The sequence below is a fragment of the Cucumis melo genome, chromosome 10, assembly GCF_025177605.1.
Source record: "Cucumis melo cultivar AY chromosome 10, USDA_Cmelo_AY_1.0, whole genome shotgun sequence".
Classification (NCBI taxonomy): Eukaryota; Viridiplantae; Streptophyta; class Magnoliopsida; order Cucurbitales; family Cucurbitaceae; genus Cucumis; species Cucumis melo.
The window spans coordinates 1,190,220-1,212,611 of NC_066866.1; the positions used below are offsets into that span (position 1 = coordinate 1,190,220).

A 22,392-nucleotide genomic window follows, 5' to 3' on the forward strand; every position below is an offset into this window, starting at 1 on the left:
AAAAAAAAAAAAAAAAAGAGGACAAACTGCATAAATAATAGTAAAGCAAAAACAATAGAAGATATATCACAATACAAAAATAATTGTATGTATAGCACAAAATTTGGTAAATAACTAAAAAAAACTCGTGTTCACTCATTGTTTTGCACATTTATTCTATTATTCTCACGTTGGAAAGCTTAATAGCAACTATTAGTTGTTATCACTGATAGCTGAAATAAGTTGTTATTATCGTTAGCTGCTATTAATGATGTTTTTACATTTCACCCATTACGAGTGATTATTCTTGATTTTCTCGGTTTAAAAGATATCGTCAATAGTAGCTATTAGTATAGTTGTTATGAGTTGCTATCATTTGGATATATATATATATTATGTTAGAAAATCTATTAGATCGAAATTTGAAAGTTTCAAAAACCTGAACTTAATAAATAGTTTATAAACTAAAACTTGTAATTCTAAACGGTGAAGGAAAAAAGGAAAGTTAAATGACTTATTAGATAAATTTAAATACCAATACTAATAGAAATTTCAATATCTCGAATTTATAGAAATGTCGATGTCCATAAATACTTATAAAAAGATATCAAAATATCACCATTATAGTTATGACAATTCATGGACTAATTATTTTTTGGTCATCTTACAATATTCTTATAAAATATAATAAAATGAATTATCTTATTTATAAATATAACAAAAATTCACTTTCTATTTGTAATAGACGGAGATAAAATCAGATAAGCATTTATAACTTCGACGTTTAAAACAAATTTCCTATCCATAAAGTAAGAAGTAAAAGAGGAAAAAAAAACAATAATTTTATGACCCATTTTCGAACCTAGCATAATGAATCAAAATAAATAAAAAATTCATATTCTATCTATAATATACATTGATAATTATAAACTTATGTGTCCATCATTGTAATAATACATACATTGTTAAAAGTCTATCACTATTTATCATACACATGAACTTTGCTTTATTTTAGGGTAATTATAATTGAAGCTAATTTTATGAATAATAATTAAGTATATAACAACATTTAAAAAATTTGCAAATATAGCAAAATCTGTCGGCAATAGACTCTTATGGTTTATTATTGATAGATCAATATATGCAACACGGTCTATCAGTGATAAACATTTATCAAGGATCATACTTCGTCTTATTCCTTGTCGTAGGTGATGACTGATTTATTAACGAAAATGAAGAAAATACAAGGTTTTAACATAGGGAAGATGCAAGAAGTCATTCAAAATTAGTAAAAAAAAACGACCACCATCGTTGAATATAAATATTCTGTAATCTCTCAAAATGCAATAGAAAAATACTAGAAATATCAAAGTTTTTACGATAAAGAAATCTACGATCATTTGCTTAACACATTCGTTCAAATTTGGATATATTTTCAAAATTTTTAAAATATTACTATATTTTTAATTATTTTGAATCTAATTGCTATAACTGTCGCTTTGTTTTGTTAGAATAGATTGTTTTCCAATTTTATTTACAACTGAAAACAAAAACTAAAAATCCAAAAATGGAGGGAAGAAAAACGTTGCGAAAGAAAGCGAAAAAGTAAAGTTTGTCTACAAAAGTGGACGCGGGTCCAACCGTTTCTTTGTCTTTCTTCTTACTGCTCCATTGAACAAACCCATTGACGCCATTTTTCACTTTTCATTTTTCATTTCCCCCCATTTTCTACTCTACCAAATTTCTTCTCCGGGCCCCATAAACAGTCGGAATCTCGAGCTTTCCCACTGGAAACAGCCGTCCATTTCTTCATCTCTACACGATTCCCCATCTTTATTCCATAATCACCATTTTAATATTCAAGCCTTGAGCTATAAAGGGTCGCTTTGAAATCGTTTCAAAGATGTGTCTATTGGATTCTACCAAAGGTCTGCAGATGATGGCGGCCGAGGACAAGAAGAGAGTGGTGGTTGTAGGTGGAGGAATTGGCGGCGCATTTGTTGCTTATTCTCTTCAATTTGTCGCCGATGTCGTTCTAATCGATCAGTAAGTTTCTGCTTTGTTTATACGTGTATTCTGTTATTGTTTGTTCATTGATGAGTTGTGATTGGAAAGTTTAGGAACTGTTTTTTGCTGCGTATTTTGTTGGAGGGGATTCGTGTTAAGGAAAATCATTAATTAGTGATCTTGCTGAGAAATTGTTACGGCTACTCATTGAATGAAATTTTATTTCGTTACTCGAGTTGTTATTAATAGGAGATCACTGATGGTTTTCCTTGACAATTTGAACTGGGGAAAGGGTACTTTAATTTGATTGTTGAAAGTAATCTGCAGATTTGGTAATTGTGTTTATAAATTGATGGGTTTGTGAAAGGGGGAGTGATTCATGGACGAATATAAGAAAAATTAGAGTTAACAAAATACCTCGGTGGATTGTGTTATGTTAGAGATAAAATAAAATAACGTAAGGGTAAATATTTCGTACGCCTATTTCAGGCTTTAGCTAATAGCGAGGAAGAGAAATTTGGATGATTAAGGTGAATGTCTAAGCTATTTATAGGCAATAAAAAGTAGCTGATTCGAGGCCTGCAAGAGCTTATCTCATTTGTTAGAGGATGATGTGCTAATGGAATATCTTTTGACAATGAAGCTCATTTGTTGTTATTGTTGTTGTTATTATTATTATGGTGGTGGGGGGCGAGTATCTTGATGGTTTTAATTGTTGAATGGTATTATTGGATTTTTCAAACAAAAGTACGGGAAATGTGAATCTCTTTTAGCTTTTTGGTATGAGTGTACATTATCTTTGATAATACTACATGGAGAACATGTCCAGTAGACAAACACTCAGGGGAGTGTTGTTTGAGGTTCTTAGTTGATTATTATAGCTGATGGTTATTTTAGTCTGTAGGTCATATTAACTTTTAGGTTATCAGTGTGAATTTGGAGTATCATATTATTTTAGTCAAAGTTATAATAATATATATTTGGGTGAGACTATTATAGTATAGGTAGAAAATAGTAGTTCGAAATACTAACCATTATGACTAGAGTCCCAAACATGACTTCACCTCATGTAGATTGTTGGTCCCAAAAGTTGGGGCCAAACACCCCATATTATATTTATTTTTGTTTGGCGTAGAGGGTTTTTCTTAAGAAAATTATCTTTGGATAAATATACTAATCCCTTTTTAACCAACAATCTACAAGTTTCTTATCCTTCATTTTCTAATATTTAATTTGATTCCAGTCTTGACTAGAGGAGCAACTTGACTTATGTCCCTTTTCTTTTCCTGAAGAAATTATTTTTCAGAATGGACATGATGATAAATAAATGATTTAACTGGATTCAGGAAGGAGTATTTCGAGATCTCATGGGCAGGCTTGAGGTCAATGGTGGAGCCATCATTTGCTGAAAGATCTGTGATTAATCATACAGAATACCTTCCCAATGCAAGAATTATTGCATCTTCAGCCACAAGTATTACAGACAAGGAAGTTTTCGTGTCAGATGGCTCTTCAGTTCCTTACGATTATCTTGTTGTTGCCACCGGTCACAAGGAAAACATTCCAAAAAGTAGAACTGAAAGGCTCAGTCAATACCAAGCAGGTGAATAAAATTGTTTGAATGAAACTTTTATGTTTTTTGTCGACGTAGAACTGGCCATGCCAATAGTTCAGTTGTAGGATCTGCATGGACTTGCACTTCTATTTTTTTTTTTGTTTCTCTGGAGCTTTATTTCCATACCTGATACGCAATTTTCACTACAAAATTTCGTTTATTTGTGATCATAAAGTAGCAGTATGATGAGATAATCTTGATTGTGAAAAACTGGTTCCTTTCCAAGTCCCAAGGGATTTGTATATAAGCTAGACAGAAGCCCTCTTGTTTTGCACCTTCAACTTTTGGAGTTGCCCGGTTCTAATTGTGAGTTTGTCTTTATCCAATTTTAGTAAGCGCTGGGATAAAGATAAAATTAGAAAGAGAATAATGGTCTCTGACGTTCGACTCAAACTCCTAGGTCGAGAACTTATAACTTATAGTTGGCTCTGGGAGCCAAGTTTCGAGTGGTGAAATCTTTTGAGAACTGGCCCCTAAGCAAAATACTCTAGTTACTATAACTAGGATATACAGTAGCTGAAATTGAAAGTAGGCATAAGTTTCTGTTTAATTGCTTTCAGGATATGCTAGGGCATCAAACATATAGGTTGGATTAGTTAGCTAACTTGGTCTTTTGGATACAGAATGTGAGAAGATAAAATCTGCCGATACGATTTTAATAATTGGAGGAGGCCCTACTGGTGTTGAACTTGCAGCTGAAATTGCGGTTGATTTTCCCGAGAAAAATGTGAAATTAATACACCGAGGGCCGAGATTAATGGAATTTGTCGGGGCTAAGGCTTCTCAAAAAGCACTGGATTGGTTAACATCAAAGAAAGTTGAAGTGATCCTCCAACAATCTATTTCAATGCAATCTTTATCAGAGGGAGTATATCAAACTTCAGGTGGCGAGACTATTGCAGCCGATTGCCACTTTATGTGCACCGGAAAACCAATTGGATCTCAGTGGCTGAAAGAGACCATCTTGGCAAAAAGCTTGGACATCCATGGAAGACTGATGGTCGACAAGCACCTGAGAGTCAGGGGTTTTAAGAATGTCTTTGCAGTGGGAGATATCACAGACCTTCAGGCAAGTCCTTTATTTAAAAAATTGGACGATTTCTTAATTAACCATTAGCCATAATTGCATCTAGTTAATAGCTACAAAATAGATAATTTATACACTAGTTTATCGAAAAAATTCCTCTTAAGGGTAGAAGAGTTGATTGTATCCTAATAGATGACTGCCCTTCCTTCATCATGCTCAATCATACATGCATATCTGAACACATATGTCATGGCGGTTTAATTTTGACACTTCTATAACACTAAGTTGATTCAAAGAGAATCCTATTTGTCTTTTTAGGTCAATGGCAGGATAATCATCGTTTGTTGTCTTTTGTAATTCAACTTGTGTTTAAATCATAAATGTCGAAACAAGCAAAAGTGCCTCCAATGAGTTGAACTTAAGAGCAGACCATCTCTATATAGGGTGCAAGAAAAAGTAGGAAAAAATGATAAAAGTTCAGAAGAGAAGAAGAAATCTATGATAATGTCAAACATAGGCACTTTATTAACGTGCTTAATAACGTGAATTTGGATTCATCGAACAGGAAATCAAACAAGGTTATTTAGCAGAAAGACATGCGCATGTAACTTCCAAGAACCTGAAACTGATGCTAGCAGGAGCAAATGAGAGCAAGCTAGCTACGTACAGACCCGGTTCCCAGCTCGCAATCGTTTCTCTCGGAAGGAAAGAAGGAGTTGCACAACTACCTTTCATTACAATTAGTGGATGCATTCCTGGATTGATTAAATCTGGTGACTTGTTTGTGGGAAAGACAAGAAAGGAACTTGGATTAGCACCTTGACGCTTCATCGAGCATGCCTTCGATCTGAACAATCCAGTAGTTGCTGGCATTTTCTTCCCTGACCTGGTTCTACAAAACCAACCGATGTACAACATGGTCACCAAAATTGATGGTAGAATATTGAACATTCTCCGATCTTTTCAATGTGAGTGGGCTTGGTTCGTCTTCATTGTATTGTATCTTTCACATAAAAATGGCTTGAAAGACACTATGATGTGTGATATTAGAATTGAAATGTCTTAGAAGACATGAAAAGGGAAGGCTTTGAAGTTATATCTCATGACAGTGCAGAATTGTAATATTTTGTAGTGAGTTTGAGAGAAGCTTGTGTTTGTGTAATATTCTTTTTTTTTTTTTTTTTTGAAGATTTTCAATTTCATTCTTCTTGTATTATCCCTTTTTTATTATACAATTAAAGTGCTTATTGTCTCAAAATGTCAACTTTTATTGACAGAACAAGCATAATTTAGTAGAAATTATTTCTGTTTTAATTTAATAAAAAAACTAGATGTTTTTATATAACTAAAATTTCCATAATACTACGTTGATCTTTTGTCCAAATTTCATTTTAATATGTTAATAACGTTTTAAAATAAGGGATAATTGCAAATATAGTAATTATGCTCACTAATATACTTTGCTATATTTGTAATTTTTTAAAAATATTGTTACATACTTAATAATTATTTTAGAAAATTGTTATCCACTATAATTACCCTAAAAATAATTTCAAATTAGATAGCTTTCTATAAATAATTTCATTATACTAATTATACAATCCATCGTATACGAAATTTTTAAATATAATAAAATTAACTAAAATATTTATAAAATATAAAAAAATTATGTATTTATCATCTAAATCTGAATTTGCTATATATTAGTATTAAGGTAAAACATTGATTTAATGACTAAAAAACACTACTAACAAATATTAATAAACTAATTGTAAAGTTTAATGGATATTTTTAATAATCAAACAATGTAATTGAAATTTTTAAAAGAATAAAGTACCAATTTGTTGTTGACTGAGTTTTCTTTTATAACTAAATTTGAGATGGGGTGGTGTTAGACTAAATTAAAAACTACATCTATTTGTTATAATTGGACATATATATAATTTAGTCAATATAAATTGGACTATTTTTAAATATATCAAAATTCTATATTCTACGACAAGAATGATAGATTTTTATAGTTTATTAATTTTATCATTTATTTATAATAGGATGAAAAATATTTAGAAACAAAATTTTTAATTTTTAATATGAAATTTGTCATACATATATTTATTTAGAAAAGGAAAAATAGAAATTTACCCATTCTTGGGGGCGGTGATGTAGGAAGAGGAACTTATGGTACAATCAGATTATATAAATAGGGGTAAAGCCGTAAATTGTGTTTTCCATTAACATAGAATCGGGTGCAGTGGAATATTTTTCCATTTGGTCTTCTCCTTCCTCCTCCGAACGATCCAAGAAAAAGAGATATCAACAAAGAGATTCTCATCGCGATCTTCTCGCTGTAATCAAATTCTCATTTTGGAGGGTTTTTCTTCCGAATTCCGGCGTCGTTTCTCGTCTTTCTGAGCTAATCGACGTCGAATACCTCCTTTTTTTTTTTTTGGCAGTGAAGGAATAGGGAGAAGAACAGAAAGATGAAGAGGGTTTTTGGTGTCAAGAAAGACAAAGAACCGCCTCCTTCTATTCAAGATGCCTCCGATAGGGTATAACCGTTATAATTTTTTCCATCTAGGGTTTTGGTTTTGGTTTTGATTTTGATTTTAATCGATTTGTTTCAATTGGGGTTGAGCGTGTTCTGTTTTTCAGATTAATAAAAGGGGTGAATCAGTTGATGATAAGATAAAGAAGCTTGATGTTGAACTCAGTAGATATAAGGAGCAGATCAAGAAAACGAGGCCAGGTCCAGCTCAAGAAGCTGTTAAAGCTCGAGCGATGAGAGTTCTAAAGCAAAAACGAATGTATGTCCCAACCTTCATATTCTTTCAGTTAAAAAGTAGTTTGGCTTGGAGATCTACCATAAGCCTGTATGTCAACATTGTTCCTGTTTTAAGGCATATATATATATATATTTACTTAAACATGTTTCCTTGGGACTTGTTTTCTGCCTAACCTTGGCCTATAATATATGACTATGAACTTCTGTTTTTCCCTGTGCTTTTATTGTACTTCTTTAACCTTTTCGTAGTTAACTGTTAGGTTCCCGGGAATCCCATGTCTTCTTTTTCCAGAATTCCTTAAACTTTGGTTCACTTGACCATAACTTAACGAATCTTGTTTATGGAATAAAGCTTGTAGATTTAATTGCTTGCTGTCGAACTGAACAGGAAAGTCGTCTGACTAAAATTGGATTGGGATTATTTTGTTCTAAACTTAAAATTGTTCACCATGCTATGTATGATTACTTTCTCTTGTTTACTATCAGAATGGTTATTAAGATATTTCTTTTGCTTTTGAACAGGTATGAAGGACAACGTGACATGCTTTACAATCAGACATTTAACTTAGATCAAGTTGCATTTGCCTCGGAGGGCATTAAAGATGCTCAACAAACGGTAACATCTGTTGAATATATTTGTGATCATTAGTCTTCTCATTTTTCAGCCATAAAAAAAAAATTAATGATAAAATCTGAGTCTTCCATGGCAGATTTGGACTTAAAGATCTAATGTTAGACAAAGGAAATCATAGGTTTGGATAGGGGAAATGACTGGCTTACTTGCATACTTAATAATTGTTCGACTAGATATCGCACGTTTAAGTTTGTGTTTATTACGTGAGTCAGATGACCAAGAAATCTGGGTTGCGGTAATTCCTATTAATGCATCAGTTAATTCTTGCCAAAAATTTCTTTTCTTGGTACAAGTACAGAGTTCAGGGCAGTTCAGGTGGAGCTTTGTCTGTCTAATTGGAACCTGCTGCCTACCTCGTGAGAGAACGAGGTAGGGGACAAACATCTGTCATTAGGAAGGCATTTCTTGAAGTTCAATAAAATTCTATCTAGATTCTATCTTATGGTTCTTCCTAATATCAGCTTAGCTCGGATTGTGGATTGATATCCTGGTTTTATTTATTTATTTAATCAAATAGGAGTCACTTTTATCTGTCAAACTAACGTTGGTTTTGTATTTTCCAGATGTCGGCCTTGAAATCCGCCAATAAGGAGTTGAAAGGAATGATGAAAACAGTCAGGATACAAGACATAGATGTCAGTAGCAATCAATTCTTTTTAGCATCCCTAGTTTTATTTTGGCATTTGTTGAGAGATTTGTGTTGCCTGCAGAACTTACAAGATGAGATGATGGATCTGATGGATGTGAGCAATGAAATTCAAGAGACTCTTGGTAGGAGCTACAATGTACCTGATGACATTGATGAGGACGAACTTTTGGGTGGTAAGATTACTGCATTTTAGCTCAGTGTCGATGAAATATATGGTACCCTAGTAATCTTACATTGTGCCTACGTTTTGGATTATTATAGAGCTTGATGCCTTGGAAGCAGACATGGGATTTGAAACTGAAGCTGATGGTGTTCCATCTTATCTCCAGCCTGACAAGGAATCTGATTTTGAAGGAGAGCTCAACTTGCCTGCCGCCCCGATAGGGCATGCAGCAGTTCCTGCTGGCAGAAACAATGCACAGGTAATGATCGTTGAAAAACATGATCCAATTTCTGAGTCAATAATCATGAACTTATTCGTTTTAGAAACGATTGTGAAATGAATATTACTTAGATTTTACAGGATGCATGCTAATGCCAACACCCTTTTTTCTCTTTCTTGAGAAAAGCCCTGTATAGTTCAACATGAATTGCATATGCATCCATTAACATGAAGTTACACATCTGTCGTATATTCAAGAGAATGTCAGGATCCATCGGTTCTAAATTACATGGTGTCATTGATATGGTTTAATTTTACCTTCGCACCTTCGGCTCTTTTACATGCATTGAGTTCTTTTTTTCCGCTTAATTTGATGGGCAGGCCGAGGATGAATTAGGTTTACCCGCTGTTCCTCGCGCATCCCTTCGAGGCTAAAAGTTGCATTTGTCTCATCTGGACCATCTCTTACCGGGAGGCCAAAAATTGGAGTGAATCTTTGTATACATATTGTGCAGAGCTTATATTGATTCATATATAAATGGATGATCAATTCATCGTTTGATTATTTACTCCATGTATTTGATAACAACCTGCATTTGGAATTGTTCCTCCAGGCAGTCTGAAGTCTTTGGCTCAAACTATATATATATAGGCACATTCTTGGTATCATTTTTTTGCGTCGACATTTCATGTAGTTTATAGTTTATATTGCCAGATGAAACTATATAATGTGTAGCCACATTATTCGTGTTCGTTTATTTCATTTATGGTCAACTTCAAAGAACAATTGTTCTAATTTAACATGCCAACCGCTTGGATTGATGAATAATAGTAAAAGACTACCCTCGATTTTTTTATTTTTTTTTAAACTTAGATGGCAATTTAAATAAATTTAGTAGAGATGGAACCTAAATAAATTCAATGGTTAATTTAATTTTAAATATCCGATATTTGAAGACTGAAATTTAGACCAAGAATTGTGGCGATGATTCAGTGGTTCCAAGACACCAACACTCTTTTTTTTCTTTTGGCTACACTAACGTGGCATTTACGAAATAATCAAAGGATTTCTTTAAAGGGAATCTAAATATTTACAAAGTTTTAGATTATACCAATAATAGGTAGGATAAAACGAATTTGTCGGAAATATTTTCGATCACTTTGTCATTTACCAGAATTTTTCTATATATTTATCTACAATTAAACCTTTTTTGATTAGGAAAAAAATGAACTAATATATATCAAGGGTTTGCTTCCTGGCTCGCTAGCACGTCAGCATATATCATCTCTTTCAAAGTCCAAAAAAGAAAAAAAAGTGTGCGTGGATAAAATTTTCTTTCAACAATGATTGTAGGTCCATATGCTGTCTTTCTTTTTCAATCTTTTGATTTTTCCTGTGGGTGTAGCCAGTGAATCCTGCCTTTAGATACAGAATCAAACTCCAATTTTCTGCAAAAATTCAATTTCAAAAACCCCTTCAAACACCATAGCTACACCAATCCAAAAGGTTCATTTTCAAAGACAGAGAGGATGCTTGCCCCTTTCAAGTAAACATCACTGAAGATGGAATCAAAGTTTTTTTTTCCTCATGAAGTCAGATCAGTAAAAACAAATTTCAAGTTCCACTTCAATGGCAGAAAATCATTGCCAATGGTAGAACAATGGCAGGAGGAGGCTAGCATATCAGTCCCACGTCCTCATACTTTCAGTTTGCTCCTGGATTTTATGATCGTTCGATGGCGGTCTGAATAATGTCCTGGAAGAAGAAGGCTCAAAATGACTTCTTGACTTGCTGTCTTTCTGGAAGTTTTGCTAAAACAAGCTTTAGTTTCTCCACTTCCTTTTTAAGTACCTGGTGTCTACCTGTAGCAAGGTGAGTTTCTTTTAACCAGAAAGCACCATAAGAAGAAAAAGCTATATATGATATTTCTAGGCATCCAGAACACATATCTTATACAAGCAAAGTTATTCCATTGACTAAATGAAGAAAAATTCTTCTCCCCATTATGATCAGCGAGACCAGTATAGGAAAATGGGCAGAAACACTCAGATTCTCCCATTTTAGGGAGTTCTGATTTTTAAACAGAGTGGAAATCTCAGTAGCAAGTGAAGTCCTGTGAGGTTATTATTTTAGTCCCTCACTCTTACTCATAGATATGACTAAAATTTCTCTTTGCTGTTAAATCTTGCTTAGCTGTACACCAAAAAAAAAAAACGGATCAGAGTAAGACTAATATGGGGTTCTGGATAGGTTTGGCATGAGATGTTAAACCATGTTTACTCCTTGAGTTGACAAACTTAGTGTTTGTTGAACAAAATCGTGGATTTATAAATAGTGCTAAACTCACACCTCCATTTTTCCAAACGCCAGGGATCCAATACCTGCACCCCAAATTCAAGTTTCCTAATTCCAAACTTTATAAACTTGGCACTCCAGATGAAGTTACCTATCTAACCTTTTTAAATCCCCCATTTAACCTCGGGCCTAACATTCACATGCTTAAAATGAAAAACTCATGTCCCCCAAAAATGCTCCATAGAACCCACAATCACAGTCTACAACTTCGAATTCTTTTTTTTTTTTTTTTTAGAATTTAAATCGCTGGAGAAAGAATATCATATTTTTTTCTTTCTAGAAGCGCTCCCATACATTTACACAGTTTGCTTTACCCTCAGGCCTCAAATGTTTCTCAAATTGTTACTTTTAGAACACAACTCTTCATTCCTCAAATTCAGAAAATTGAGTTCAGCCATAATGTGAATAAGTAGTATGATTGGATTGGAGCACCCAAATTATATATAGCGATTCAAGTGTTATTCTGATTTATTTATTTATTTGACTGTTTTTTCTGCTAATTCCTGAATTACGTATAAATTAAACCTCAATTACATTTTTTCTCATATAGGATTATCTTTTCCAAAATTAACAAAGTGCTTTAACAATCCAAAAGAGTAAGAAGATCAGCATGGTAAGGATTAAGGACCATGGTATTTGGGAAGTCTAGTCCCATTTTCATGCGAATCTTTATTCTCTCTCCATATGTCAGATATCAAAGTTGTTATTCCTTCTCCTTGAAGTAAGTTGGTTTGGAAAGGTAGGTAAGGGAAGAAGGTATAAGTACTTTCTTTGCCTTCAATTCGTAGAAGCATCAACACGACAGAAGGGTTGCTGAAAAAAGTACCTCACTTTTCCCTTTTCATACTCAATCTGGGGATACAGATGGTTGAAACCATAAGATGACCATTGCTTCGTTGTCCTTTCAAGTTTCACTTGGTGATATTGGAAGGTTTTGGAGGCAACTTTGTTCCTTCTTCCTCTTTGGATTGGGATTTCACTTTTCAGTAGCTTGTGAGCGCCTTCTGAAAGTAAAGCTATGTTGGTAGAGTGTGATGTGTTCAAGGCAATTTCAAGAATGAAAAATTTCTTTAAGGGGGTGGATTAATCTTTTAAGGGGATGGATATCTTAAGAGCAAATCATCAGTCGTTAAGAATCTATGAATGAATTATCAGCTTTATCTCAAATTTGACCAGTTGAATTTTCTATTTTTATTTTTCAATAAAGAATCAACCAATGTAAGATCACTTGTGAGTTGATTGATTCGTCTTTGGATTTGTTTGAAAATCTTTTGAGGACCAAAATCTTAGAAGTAGGGTAGCCCCACTCTGCTGCCTCTCTAATACATAACATCAAACATACAGCTGTTTTCTCAACCATGCACTTATTATGGACGGAATACTTCCAACCCTCCAATGGGAATTAGAAAATCTCACTAAAAACAATATCTCAGGAACAAACGAAAAAGCAAAGCAAAGGAGTGGAAAGGAGTATTACAGACATAAAGGGGAGGATCAGGAAGGATAGAGAGGCCATTTTTTAAATCTCACCTTACCTTAAGATTCAATGCATTGAAAGGAACTCTATTACCAGAGTCGCAGATATTTTGTCATTTCTTGAACTCTCTTGTAAATCTCTTTGACTTTATGTTATGTGACAAATATTGAAATGGTACCCCATGCCATGCCTTGTAATGCTAGACTACAGGCTTTGGAAGAATAAAAGAAGACTCCCCCTTGCATTTTTATATTCTCTAGTGGTCTCTTTACATCAAAATGTTATTTGTTAGTCGAGGGGTCCCCACATATGGTACACGCACGTAAGGAAAAATATTCGTTATTGTGATCTAGCATTGAATACACACTGTTAAATGGTAACACGGAAGCACTATTTTGAACATTGCTTGCTTGCAATTTGCGAGTGTAACAAAATTTGAGAAGAAAGGTGCAGACGAAGTTACCTTCTGAAGTCAATTTTTCACGTCGAACTCTTGCAACCTGCTGCTTTAATTTGCTATTCTCCATTGATAAAGCCACCCGTTCCTGAAGCAGTGAAGCAACTCTTATTGCCAACTGTGATTCTACCGTCTGCAGAATGAGATGAAAGCTTTCAATTGTGAGTTATATTTTTCTTAAGAAACATTACGAAGGTAAAATAGAACAACACCAGTACTTATAAGAAATTTTTTTAAGGCAGCACTGAAAAGGAAAGAATAACAAGCTTTCTTATCAAATAAAAATTTTGCAGCAACAAAGATGAAACGTGCAGAAGTCAGTCATTTGATACATGTGACCCAAGCTTTCTTTATTCGTTATTTTTTTATAAGAAACAAACATTTCCATAACCAAAAAGAGGATGTATAATTACTATAAGAGGAGATGAGACACACCCCCACAAGAAAAGAATTACATAAAGTTGGCAAAAGTTTCATCACACAATAATGACAAAAGTTTTTGGAGGTCAAAGACCAAGAAGAAGCAAACTTCTAACTAGGTCACAAGTAACATCACTAGTCAAAGCTTAGGAATTGTCAAAACTGTAGAATACACATATTAGATGTCTTATAGTGCAAAGAATACACTTCTCTAGGTAGGTGTTTGTAAGTAGCAGTTATTGAGGGGAGGCATCTCTCTTTCCATGTCCTTAGGTTCTCTTTCCTTTTATATCTCCAGGTTTCTAATAAGAACCCAAGGACACAGTTGTAAACGTATCGAACAGATCCTGTTCAAGTAAGGTCGTTCCAGGTTTTTGATAAATAAAAATTAGTGCAAAAACTGTCCAGAAATCTGAAAAGGATGGGATGTGGGTCACCAGTCCAATAGGGATTGGTTATCATATGCTAGCCCAAATCTTCCAATGGGATTACCTGGAGAACATTAACCTTCCTCTCCAGTTCAGCAATGTACTGAAGCTTTCGAACCCTTGACCGCTGCCCATTGTGCCTGCAAAGAAATCACATTACTTTTTGGAAATAGAAACAGTGACCTATAAGGATAGGCAATAATCGAGGTAATACTTGTAGAATACAAAATCTATATATAAAAGTAGTGGATATCCAGAATTAAACTCATGTCATCATCCATACATACATTAATGAGAAATCACATCATATTCTTCGTAGTGATCTCTCAATTCTTTTCAGCAAATCACTTCATAAGTAGGTGTTTCGGTATCTGGAAGTTTCCTGAGCAACAACTAATTCACATTTACAGATGAAAATGGGAACATGTCCTTACTCTCTTGAAGACAACTTATTCTACATACTTCCATTAATGAGGTACAGCAAGAACTAATTGTAAAACAAACAGCAAAACTCCTACCCAAAAACTGACCACTTTTCTATGACACCGAACATTAGTTGAAACTGATTTCCACCTTTGCCTATATTATTAATATCTTTTAAACAAAATAAAAAAGAAATCATAGTTTCTAGTGAGAGCAACGTTTCTTCACAAGAAACAAAATCATATGCAGCTTAAGTTTTAACAGATAATTACGATACTAAAAATTACCAACGCTTCCACCACACCCTCCACCGCCTCATGTTTGCTAACTCATTGAACGCCTAGATCCATTATTCAAAACCAATCTTCAAAAGTGGAACTAGACATTTGTTGCTAAAATAATGAAAAGTAGCCATTAAACGACGAATCAAACAATTAAAATTTTCACAAGCATAAAAAATAAAGAGGATCATTCACAAAAATGAAAGATGAGGGATTGTAGCTAGAGATTGTAGAACTTTCGGTATTAAAGATTAGTACTAATAGCCAACTAGTGTATTATAACTCTGGTATGCATCCCATTACTCAACTGTATAAATGAAAAACGATTACTGTTAATATTTAAAATTTAGGGGGGAAGAGTTTACTAAAAATAAGAAGATGCATCCTTTCAACGTCTTAAATTGGACAATGTATCTCAGAATAGACTTTAATTTGACAAGCAAGCTACTGCGGAGAGAGAAAGAAGAGAACTGAAATTCCAATCATGCATGAAAGGCAAAAAGGTATGATAGTTGGCCCATGTTTCAGATATGAGAAACTAATAAAGACTATGATTTTTCTTTTGACATGTCACATGGAGCTTCACAATATGTTTTCTCTACTACGCAACATAGTTACACTATCATATCAATGAAGGACGCACCATGTCAATGTTTCATCAAATACTAACGTTGCTACCATCAGTTAGAAGTATATTTGGAAAGGGATACTAGGGGGCAGATGCCAAAGACAGTAACCTGGTTACATGATCAACAAAAACAACTATGCCAGATGGATAGAAAGTTTTAGAATCTAACCGTTTTGCTGCATTTTCATTTGTGTTGAAATCCCTAACTGATTCATTAATGTTTCCATTTAAATTTGAAGAAGAGTTCTCGGCAAAGGAACAGGCATCTGCGTGCACTGGAGCGGCATGGTGAAGATGAACAAATTCTGATAATGCTGAAACCATACTGTGGTTTGAAAAGTCTGAACTGCATTTTCTCCTGGGTGAGTTAGGTCCATAAGTGCAAGATGGATCCCATTGTTCACAAGTTTCATTGCCAACTGAATTCTCCACATCTTTGGCAATACACATACTCCTCAGTGAATCTGCAAGACCATCTAGAAGGGTGACAGAGTCGCTAGCTGACCGTCGAAGCGGTTGTCCAATGGAATTTGATTCACAGTCGCTTAATAATTCACCGAGCCATACAGGCTCATCCTCTAACACAGAACTTAATGAAGAATTGTCGTGAGAGAATTCATTAACAGGTGGGGTTGGTGCAATAGAACCATTAATTGGACCAGAAAATGTTTTCTTTTGAGTCGGGCAGCGAGGACGAGGAGGAAGGTGAGTTTGCCTGGTTGACATGGTCAGTTACTGGACTATATCACAAGTTTCCCATCAGCATCAGCCTCGTTCTTAGCTTTTATAAGTGTAATTTTTTGGTTGGAAACGAAAAAGACAATGTGAAAAGGAAACATCTTCCTGGCAGAAAAATCTTTATTAATTTTTTTCACCACTTATAACAGCCGAAATCACGGGGGGAAAACAAACAACAATTACATTTTAGTGTAGGACAAAAAGCAGTTAGGAAAACAAACTTCACGACAAGGAAGAAAATGACCCAAAATCAGCAGAAGAGATGTATCAAATATTTTCAATTGAAAATATCACTCGCACTTTTCCAGAGCTAAAACACCAAAGATTCTCATTCTATTCTATGACGCTATTCAAACTTATGAAAATTATACAAACCAACGAAATCAAAGTTTCAGAAAGATCACTAGGTTGTTTCTTAAGACAATTAGAGAGGGGGGACAACCCTAAGATTTGCAGCTAAAGAACAGTGAACAATATAAAAGATGTCTAACCACTCCTATCTTTTCGTTTTTCTGTTAACTTTTACCACCATCTAAACCACAATAAACTCTCGAAGCAGAGTTTTCTTTCACTTTCTCGCATTTGCTCAGCCACCAAACATCATTACCTCTAAAATTTACTAATAATTTAGAACCCCACAAGTTGAAATCAAAAAGCCATGAGGTCTGCATTCACCAATGCAACTAAGAAAATCAAGCTGCATTAAACATTTTCAAACCTTAAAGAGAAATCACAATCCAACAGTGAGACCGCACTGAAAAACGATCCACGCTGTAGAAAAATATAAAAAGTGAAATCGAAAATAAACAGCGAACAAAAAAGAAAAAAAGAAAAAAATAGAACCCCCAACTAAAATTAAAAAAATAAAACAAAAACGAAGAGAACCCAGAAGTTAGTGTAAAGCATTTTCAAGTGGGAAACCAAAAAGAAAGCAAAAGGGGTTTGAATTTTCATAAGAATTTGAAAAACCCATGTTGTTTTAATTTGAGTTTTGGCATTTTCTTGCATTTGGGTCGTTTCATTCGCCTTACCTTGCCTTTTTTGCTGCTGTAGTGTGTTCAGAATGAAGATGAGGACGCCATTGGCTTCAAAATTCGGCCCTCAACGAGAGGAGGAATAATAAAAATAAGCTAAAACTTGAGATTCCCTCTCTCTTCTTCTAAGCTTAATGGTTCTCTAGAAAAGTACTCCCTCCAAAAGCACTGCCAAACTCCGCGCTTTTGCGCCCACTCCTATATTCACTGAACGCACCAACGATGGCTGCCGTACGGACATTGTAGAAACATATTGCTTCAAAATTAAAATATGTCGTTTATTCAATATAAATTATTAGTAAAAGATATACTCTTTTTTGTTAGATTTATTTGAAAATTGTGCTTTAGGAATAATCAGTTATTCAAAAAAAAAAAATAATCAAATATAAATAACATAAATAGTTAACATTTTAACTTTGGTTTAAAATATTATAAATCTATTTTCTCAAATAACAATGTTAGAAAATTGTTTTCAAAATCATATTTACTTGTTTATTTAATTACTAATTTGTTTTTTTTAAATCCATTCGTTAACGTTTGTATTTAATTCATAATTTCATTTGTTGTGAGTTGTTTTGGACAATAGCATAACAGTCGTTTTTGGGCCAAAACGAGAATATTTCATGATTTTGAAATCAACATTGTAACCATTTTATGATTTTAAATCAAAATGTTGGTGGATTGATATTCACTAAAAATGTATTTTCATTTGATATAGGTGTGATCCGTTTGCAACTAAAAAGTGGTCGTGGTTCCTACGTTTTGAACATAGATGAAACATGAAACAGTACAAAGTGTCAAGTGACAGACTATTGAAAAAACAAGTTTTCTTTTTTTATTTAAATGATCTTTGTTCCATTTTGTGATTGTGGGTGAGACTCGTAAAAATTAATGCAACTCGAGTATTACTCTTAGTTAATTAAAAGCAAACAAACATCAAACTTGTTCGTTTATAACATTCAAAACAAGTAGTCTCAGTATTTAACTAAGAGGTAACGAGTTCAATCAATGGTGTTCACCCATATGAAGTAATTTCATACGAGTTTACTTGACACCTAAATGTTGTAAGGTCAAGCGGGTTATCCCATGAAAACTCATGTTTAATTATACCCGATATAAGTGTACAAACAGACAATTAGGTAGAAATAAACCTCTCACATCTTGTCAAAAAGTAAAAACATAAATGAATTGGTGGAGTGTTGAAGTTAGAAAAGGAAAAAAATCTACAATTGTACATCAACATTACATAGCCCAAGAAAGTCAAATATTCTTGCGTTCCAATAATTCAACTGTAAGATACAAATCTTACTATATACGATACATAAATAAAAAAATTACAACGAGAATAAAATAAAATGATTCGTGTTTTTGAACATCAAACACACTTACAAAAGAAAAAATTTGTATTTTGACACAATATTACAAAGAATGACCTTAGTATATACTAAAACATTTATTTGTTTAAAATAAGATTTGGAAGTAAATACCAAACCACTTCTCAAACTTAATTGCTTAAAATAAGAAAGCAAGAAAATTCTAGATCCTTCTTAAGCATATATGGGTTTGGCCGCCTTGGGTGTGGAAAATGTCAAGATTACCCCTAAGCCTTACCTGACCACATATTTTAAGGCAACAATCCTGACCGTCCAATTATTTCCTTTATAGTTCGAGATTTGAGACTCTCCAATCCCTCTCTCTACCTCGCCGTCTCGAACCGTTCCTTTTGGGTTCTCTGCTCTCAGGTCACCGATCTCTCTACCCGATCTTTCACTTCAAGATCGACCTTTTTGTTCTTCTAAGGTTCGTGTTTTTTCTTCTTTTCGATTCTTCGGGTTTCGATTTGTTTGTGGGTTTTTTTTTTCTCATCGAATTTGGTTTTTCGCGATCTTGATTTTTGACTCTGGGTTTGATTTGTTAGGGTTTGTTGAGATCCGATCGTCTAGGCAAAGATGTTTGGAAGGCCAAAGAAGAGCGATAATACCAAATATTACGAGATTCTTGGAGTCTCAAAGAATGCGTCGCAAGACGATCTAAAGAAGGCTTATAGAAAGGCCGCTATCAAGAACCATCCTGATAAAGGTGGCGACCCCGAAAAAGTGAGCCTTTTATTCCTCCTTTGGTGATTTTTGAATCGTTGGTAGTTTGTTAATTCTGGGTATTTTCTAACGAGTTTTCCTGATGATAATTGACGGTGGATCATTATATTGAGATCGACTGCTTAGTTTCGTGAATTGATGCTTTGCTGACGGTCTTGGATTTTAACTAGGACAGCTGGTTTAACATGTTTGTATTTTAGTCAAGGGAGTTGTTTGCTTAGGGATGTAAGAATTATTAAGCGGAATTGATGGTCTTCTTAATTTAATTTGCTCGTTTACTCGTGTAGTAAATAATATGAATGTTTTGAAGTGGAATGCGTTAAACGGTTAGTTAATTGTTTGTCAGTCGTTCTCTGTTTACGCGGGTACTTAAATCTGATGTTGGTCAATCTTCTGATTGATTGTTCTTTTTTCAAACTATATGACGTGAAAAAGATGGTTCAGACAGCCGATTTAATCGACGGAAGAGATAAATATTGACCTATTTGAAAATTTTCCTTTTGTGATGCAGTTCAAGGAGTTAGCACAAGCCTACGAGGTGCTCAGTGATCCAGAGAAACGTGAGATATATGACCAATATGGCGAGGATGCCCTCAAGGAAGGAATGGGAGGTGGCGGTGGCCACGATCCATTTGACATATTCCAGTCTTTCTTTGGTGGAAGCCCGTTTGGTGGTAATATTATTTGTTGTGATGTTCAATTATGTAATGTGAGGTTATTGCAAGCAATTGATATCGATTTCGAGATTCTGTTCAGGTGGTGGAAGCAGCAGAGGCCGAAGGCAGAGAAGGGGAGAGGATGTTATCCATCCCCTCAAGGTCTCGCTGGAAGATCTCTACAACGGTACCTCGAAGAAGCTCTCTCTTTCACGTAATGTAATTTGCTCAAAGTGCAAGGGGTGAGTAACTCTGGTTGTTATGAACTTATGCCTTTTGCCTTCGTTAATTGTCCTCGACTTTATAATGAACTCATGTTGATTTTTCTTTAATAAATCACAGTAAGGGTTCTAAATCTGGTGCTTCAATGAAGTGTCCTGGCTGTCAAGGTTCGGGTATGAAAGTTTCCATCAGACACCTTGGCCCCTCTATGATTCAGCAAATGCAGCATCCTTGTAATGAATGCAAAGGAACCGGTGAGACCATCAATGATAAAGATCGCTGCTCACAATGCAAGGGTGAAAAGGTTGTTCAGGAGAAGAAAGTTTTGGAAGTTATTGTGGAGAAGGGTATGCAAAATGCACAAAAGATTACATTCCCTGGTGAAGCAGATGAAGCGGTAACACTGCGTTCTTCTTGGATATATAGTTTAATTGTCACCTTCCAACATGTGATCTTTGATTGGTTTTCATTTTGAATGTTTGTTCAGCCTGACACTGTTACTGGGGATATTGTCTTTGTCCTACAACAAAAAGAGCATCCCAGGTTTAAGAGAAAGGGTGATGACCTCTTCGTGGAGCATACCTTGTCTCTCGTCGAGTCTCTTTGTGGTTTCCAATTTATTCTGACTCATTTGGATGGCCGACAGCTACTCATCAAATCACTTCCCGGCGAAGTAGTGAAGCCTGGTATGTAACTGTATGTGTTTCAGTACATCTGCTTGTATGTTGAGGCATTTGCTCAATGCTTTCCATTCGTAATTGCACAGACCAATTCAAGGCCATAAACGATGAGGGTATGCCTATGTACCAGAGGCCATTCATGAAGGGAAAACTTTACATTCACTTCAGTGTCGAGTTCCCAGACTCTTTGAACCCCGAACAGTGCAAGGCGCTGGAGGGCGTTCTTCCTCCCAGGACCTCGGTGCAGCTCTCAGATATGGAGTTGGATGAATGTGAAGAGACCACTCTTCACGATGTCAACATCGAAGAGGAGATGCGCAGGAAGCAAGTACAAGAGGCATACGATGAAGATGAGGATATGCACGGCGGAGCACAGAGAGTGCAGTGTGCTCAACAATGATCTCGATTTAACTTTGGGGGAGGAGTGGGGCTACCGCCGTAACACATTGATTGATGGTTTCGACATTATGAAAATTCTCAGAGAACAACAAATGGAGGAAATGGATCTCTACCAACAGCAGCACACCACCAGGCAGGAGCAGTCATATCATATCTCATATCCAAATTTTCTCAATAAATAGATGAATTTTATTTTCTAATTCAGTCAGTAGGATTACGAAGTAAGCTTTCTGGATTTTTTATGTTTTTGTTTTTTTTTTTATTATGTGCTCTTTTTCTTCTAGCTTTACCAAGAATTCAAAAGATTATGTATTGGAGTTGCAGATATAAATAGGATTTGATTGGGAAACAGAAAGATCTTTGGTTCTTTTCTGTGAACTGTGGTTTCAAGTGAAAACATCCCAAGATTTATTCTTCTTACTTCTCCAACCTTACCCTTTGCTTTTGGTTCATCACTACATTTTTAGACATGAGACCAGTTAGTGCTATCCATGATATATATATATGTACACACATATTATGTGTATGGACTAATGTTTTGCTTGTTAAGTAGCATGGGTTAAATTACCGTACCATTCAAAGTTTAGCTTATTAGTAATTTCAACATATTGAAGAATATTCCTTCCGAAATTATAAATTAAAATTTAAAATGGTACTTAATTCAATAAGATAGTGATTTTTCGTCTCTTTAATTTTCTTCAACAATAATAATAATTTGTGGGCCGGACATTGTCACACTAATTTCTTTCATAATTATTTTATTTTTAAGAATTTATTCAAAAATGTAAAAAATTAATAAAGGCAAAATTAGTTGACAATTTTCTTATCTTTTTTATCTCTTTTATGAGTTTAGAAAACTAACTAAGTAGTAAATTAAATTTCATAGATAGACTTTGACCTAACCTCGAGAATGAATAAGGACAGTTTCATATTTTAAAATAATTTTTGAGAATATTCGATTTGAATTTTTTTGAAATGGTTTTCAAGTTTTGTTGGTTGATCAATTCTTTAATTCATGATTT

General features: G+C 34.4%; 4 protein-coding genes and 1 long non-coding RNA gene across 12 annotated transcripts; 4 read left to right on the forward strand and 1 right to left on the reverse strand.

Moving 5' to 3' along the window:
• The first annotated feature begins 1,633 nt into the window (after window positions 1-1,633).
• LOC103489371 (uncharacterized) lies at window positions 1,634-5,886 on the forward strand. The gene is made up of 4 exons (XM_008448519.3): window positions 1,634-2,025; window positions 3,333-3,589; window positions 4,225-4,670; window positions 5,194-5,886. The coding sequence occupies exons 1-4, from the start codon at window positions 1,883-1,885 to the stop codon at window positions 5,449-5,451; spliced, it is 1,104 nt and encodes a 367-aa protein (XP_008446741.1). The 5' UTR covers window positions 1,634-1,882; the 3' UTR covers window positions 5,452-5,886.
• A 974-nt stretch (window positions 5,887-6,860) lies between these two features.
• LOC103489370 (vacuolar protein sorting-associated protein 60.1) lies at window positions 6,861-9,744 on the forward strand. Its single transcript, XM_008448518.3, has 7 exons — window positions 6,861-7,177; window positions 7,281-7,432; window positions 7,933-8,026; window positions 8,608-8,679; window positions 8,755-8,866; window positions 8,955-9,115; window positions 9,457-9,744. Exons 1-7 carry the CDS (start codon window positions 7,109-7,111, stop codon window positions 9,508-9,510), a joined length of 714 nt encoding a protein of 237 aa, XP_008446740.1. The 5' UTR covers window positions 6,861-7,108; the 3' UTR covers window positions 9,511-9,744.
• A 647-nt stretch (window positions 9,745-10,391) lies between these two features.
• Window positions 10,392-17,595, reverse strand: LOC103489368 (basic leucine zipper 34). Of its 5 annotated transcripts, none has more exons than XM_008448514.3 (5): window positions 17,315-17,595; window positions 15,715-16,388; window positions 14,278-14,353; window positions 13,372-13,498; window positions 10,392-10,938 (listed from the first exon to the last, which is right to left on the reverse strand). In XM_008448514.3, the coding sequence occupies exons 2-5, from the start codon at window positions 16,269-16,271 to the stop codon at window positions 10,847-10,849; spliced, it is 852 nt and encodes a 283-aa protein (XP_008446736.2). In that variant the 5' UTR covers window positions 16,272-16,388; window positions 17,315-17,595; the 3' UTR covers window positions 10,392-10,846. The 5 variants fall into 5 exon arrangements, with proteins under 5 accessions (XP_008446736.2, XP_050946986.1, XP_008446734.2 ...); XM_051091029.1 differs by having other exon boundaries at window positions 15,715-16,285; window positions 17,315-17,578; XM_008448512.3 differs by lacking the exon at window positions 10,392-10,938 and adding an exon at window positions 10,987-12,435 and having other exon boundaries at window positions 15,715-16,285; window positions 17,315-17,583.
• LOC127151404 (uncharacterized) lies at window positions 10,450-12,658 on the forward strand. The gene is made up of 2 exons (XR_007824339.1): window positions 10,450-10,948; window positions 11,982-12,658. It is a non-coding gene; the product is annotated as an uncharacterized LOC127151404 (long non-coding RNA).
• Window positions 17,596-18,951: 1,356 nt separating the features above from the next.
• LOC103489367 (dnaJ protein homolog) lies at window positions 18,952-21,790 on the forward strand. Of its 4 annotated transcripts, none has more exons than XM_008448510.3 (7): window positions 18,952-19,117; window positions 19,236-19,413; window positions 19,925-20,087; window positions 20,170-20,311; window positions 20,412-20,688; window positions 20,779-20,977; window positions 21,058-21,790. In XM_008448510.3, the coding sequence occupies exons 2-7, from the start codon at window positions 19,267-19,269 to the stop codon at window positions 21,369-21,371; spliced, it is 1,242 nt and encodes a 413-aa protein (XP_008446732.1). In that variant the 5' UTR covers window positions 18,952-19,117; window positions 19,236-19,266; the 3' UTR covers window positions 21,372-21,790. The 4 variants fall into 4 exon arrangements, with proteins under 4 accessions (XP_008446732.1, XP_050946988.1, XP_050946987.1 ...); XM_051091031.1 differs by having other exon boundaries at window positions 19,925-20,084; XM_051091030.1 differs by having other exon boundaries at window positions 19,003-19,121.
• Window positions 21,791-22,392: the final 602 nt, after the last annotated feature.

What these genes read in the sequence shown, in the direction of transcription:
- LOC103489370 (XM_008448518.3), top strand. Translation starts at nt 7,109, where the DNA reads ATGAAGAGGGTTTTTGGTGTCAAGAAAGACAAAGAACCGCCTCCTTCT. An exon ending in TTCAAGATGCCTCCGATAGG is followed by an intron (nt 7,178 to 7,280) that starts GTATAACCGTTA and finishes TCTGTTTTTCAG; the next exon opens with ATTAATAAAAGGGGTGAATC. An exon ending in GTTCTAAAGCAAAAACGAAT is followed by an intron (nt 7,433 to 7,932) that starts GTATGTCCCAAC and finishes GCTTTTGAACAG; the next exon opens with GTATGAAGGACAACGTGACA.
- LOC103489368 (XM_008448512.3), bottom strand. Translation starts at nt 16,271, where the DNA reads ATGTCAACCAGGCAAACTCACCTTCCTCCTCGTCCTCGCTGCCCGACT. An exon ending in AATGAAAATGCAGCAAAACG is followed by an intron (nt 14,354 to 15,714) that starts GTTAGATTCTAA and finishes ATTTCTTTGCAG; the next exon opens with GCACAATGGGCAGCGGTCAA. An exon ending in GGAAGGTTAATGTTCTCCAG is followed by an intron (nt 13,499 to 14,277) that starts GTAATCCCATTG and finishes CTCATTCTGCAG; the next exon opens with ACGGTAGAATCACAGTTGGC.
- LOC103489371 (XM_008448519.3), top strand. Translation starts at nt 1,883, where the DNA reads ATGTGTCTATTGGATTCTACCAAAGGTCTGCAGATGATGGCGGCCGAG. An exon ending in GATGTCGTTCTAATCGATCA is followed by an intron (nt 2,026 to 3,332) that starts GTAAGTTTCTGC and finishes AACTGGATTCAG; the next exon opens with GAAGGAGTATTTCGAGATCT. An exon ending in GAGATATCACAGACCTTCAG is followed by an intron (nt 4,671 to 5,193) that starts GCAAGTCCTTTA and finishes TTCATCGAACAG; the next exon opens with GAAATCAAACAAGGTTATTT.
- LOC103489367 (XM_008448510.3), top strand. Translation starts at nt 19,267, where the DNA reads ATGTTTGGAAGGCCAAAGAAGAGCGATAATACCAAATATTACGAGATT. An exon ending in CTGGTGAAGCAGATGAAGCG is followed by an intron (nt 20,689 to 20,778) that starts GTAACACTGCGT and finishes ATGTTTGTTCAG; the next exon opens with CCTGACACTGTTACTGGGGA. An exon ending in CGGCGAAGTAGTGAAGCCTG is followed by an intron (nt 20,978 to 21,057) that starts GTATGTAACTGT and finishes GTAATTGCACAG; the next exon opens with ACCAATTCAAGGCCATAAAC.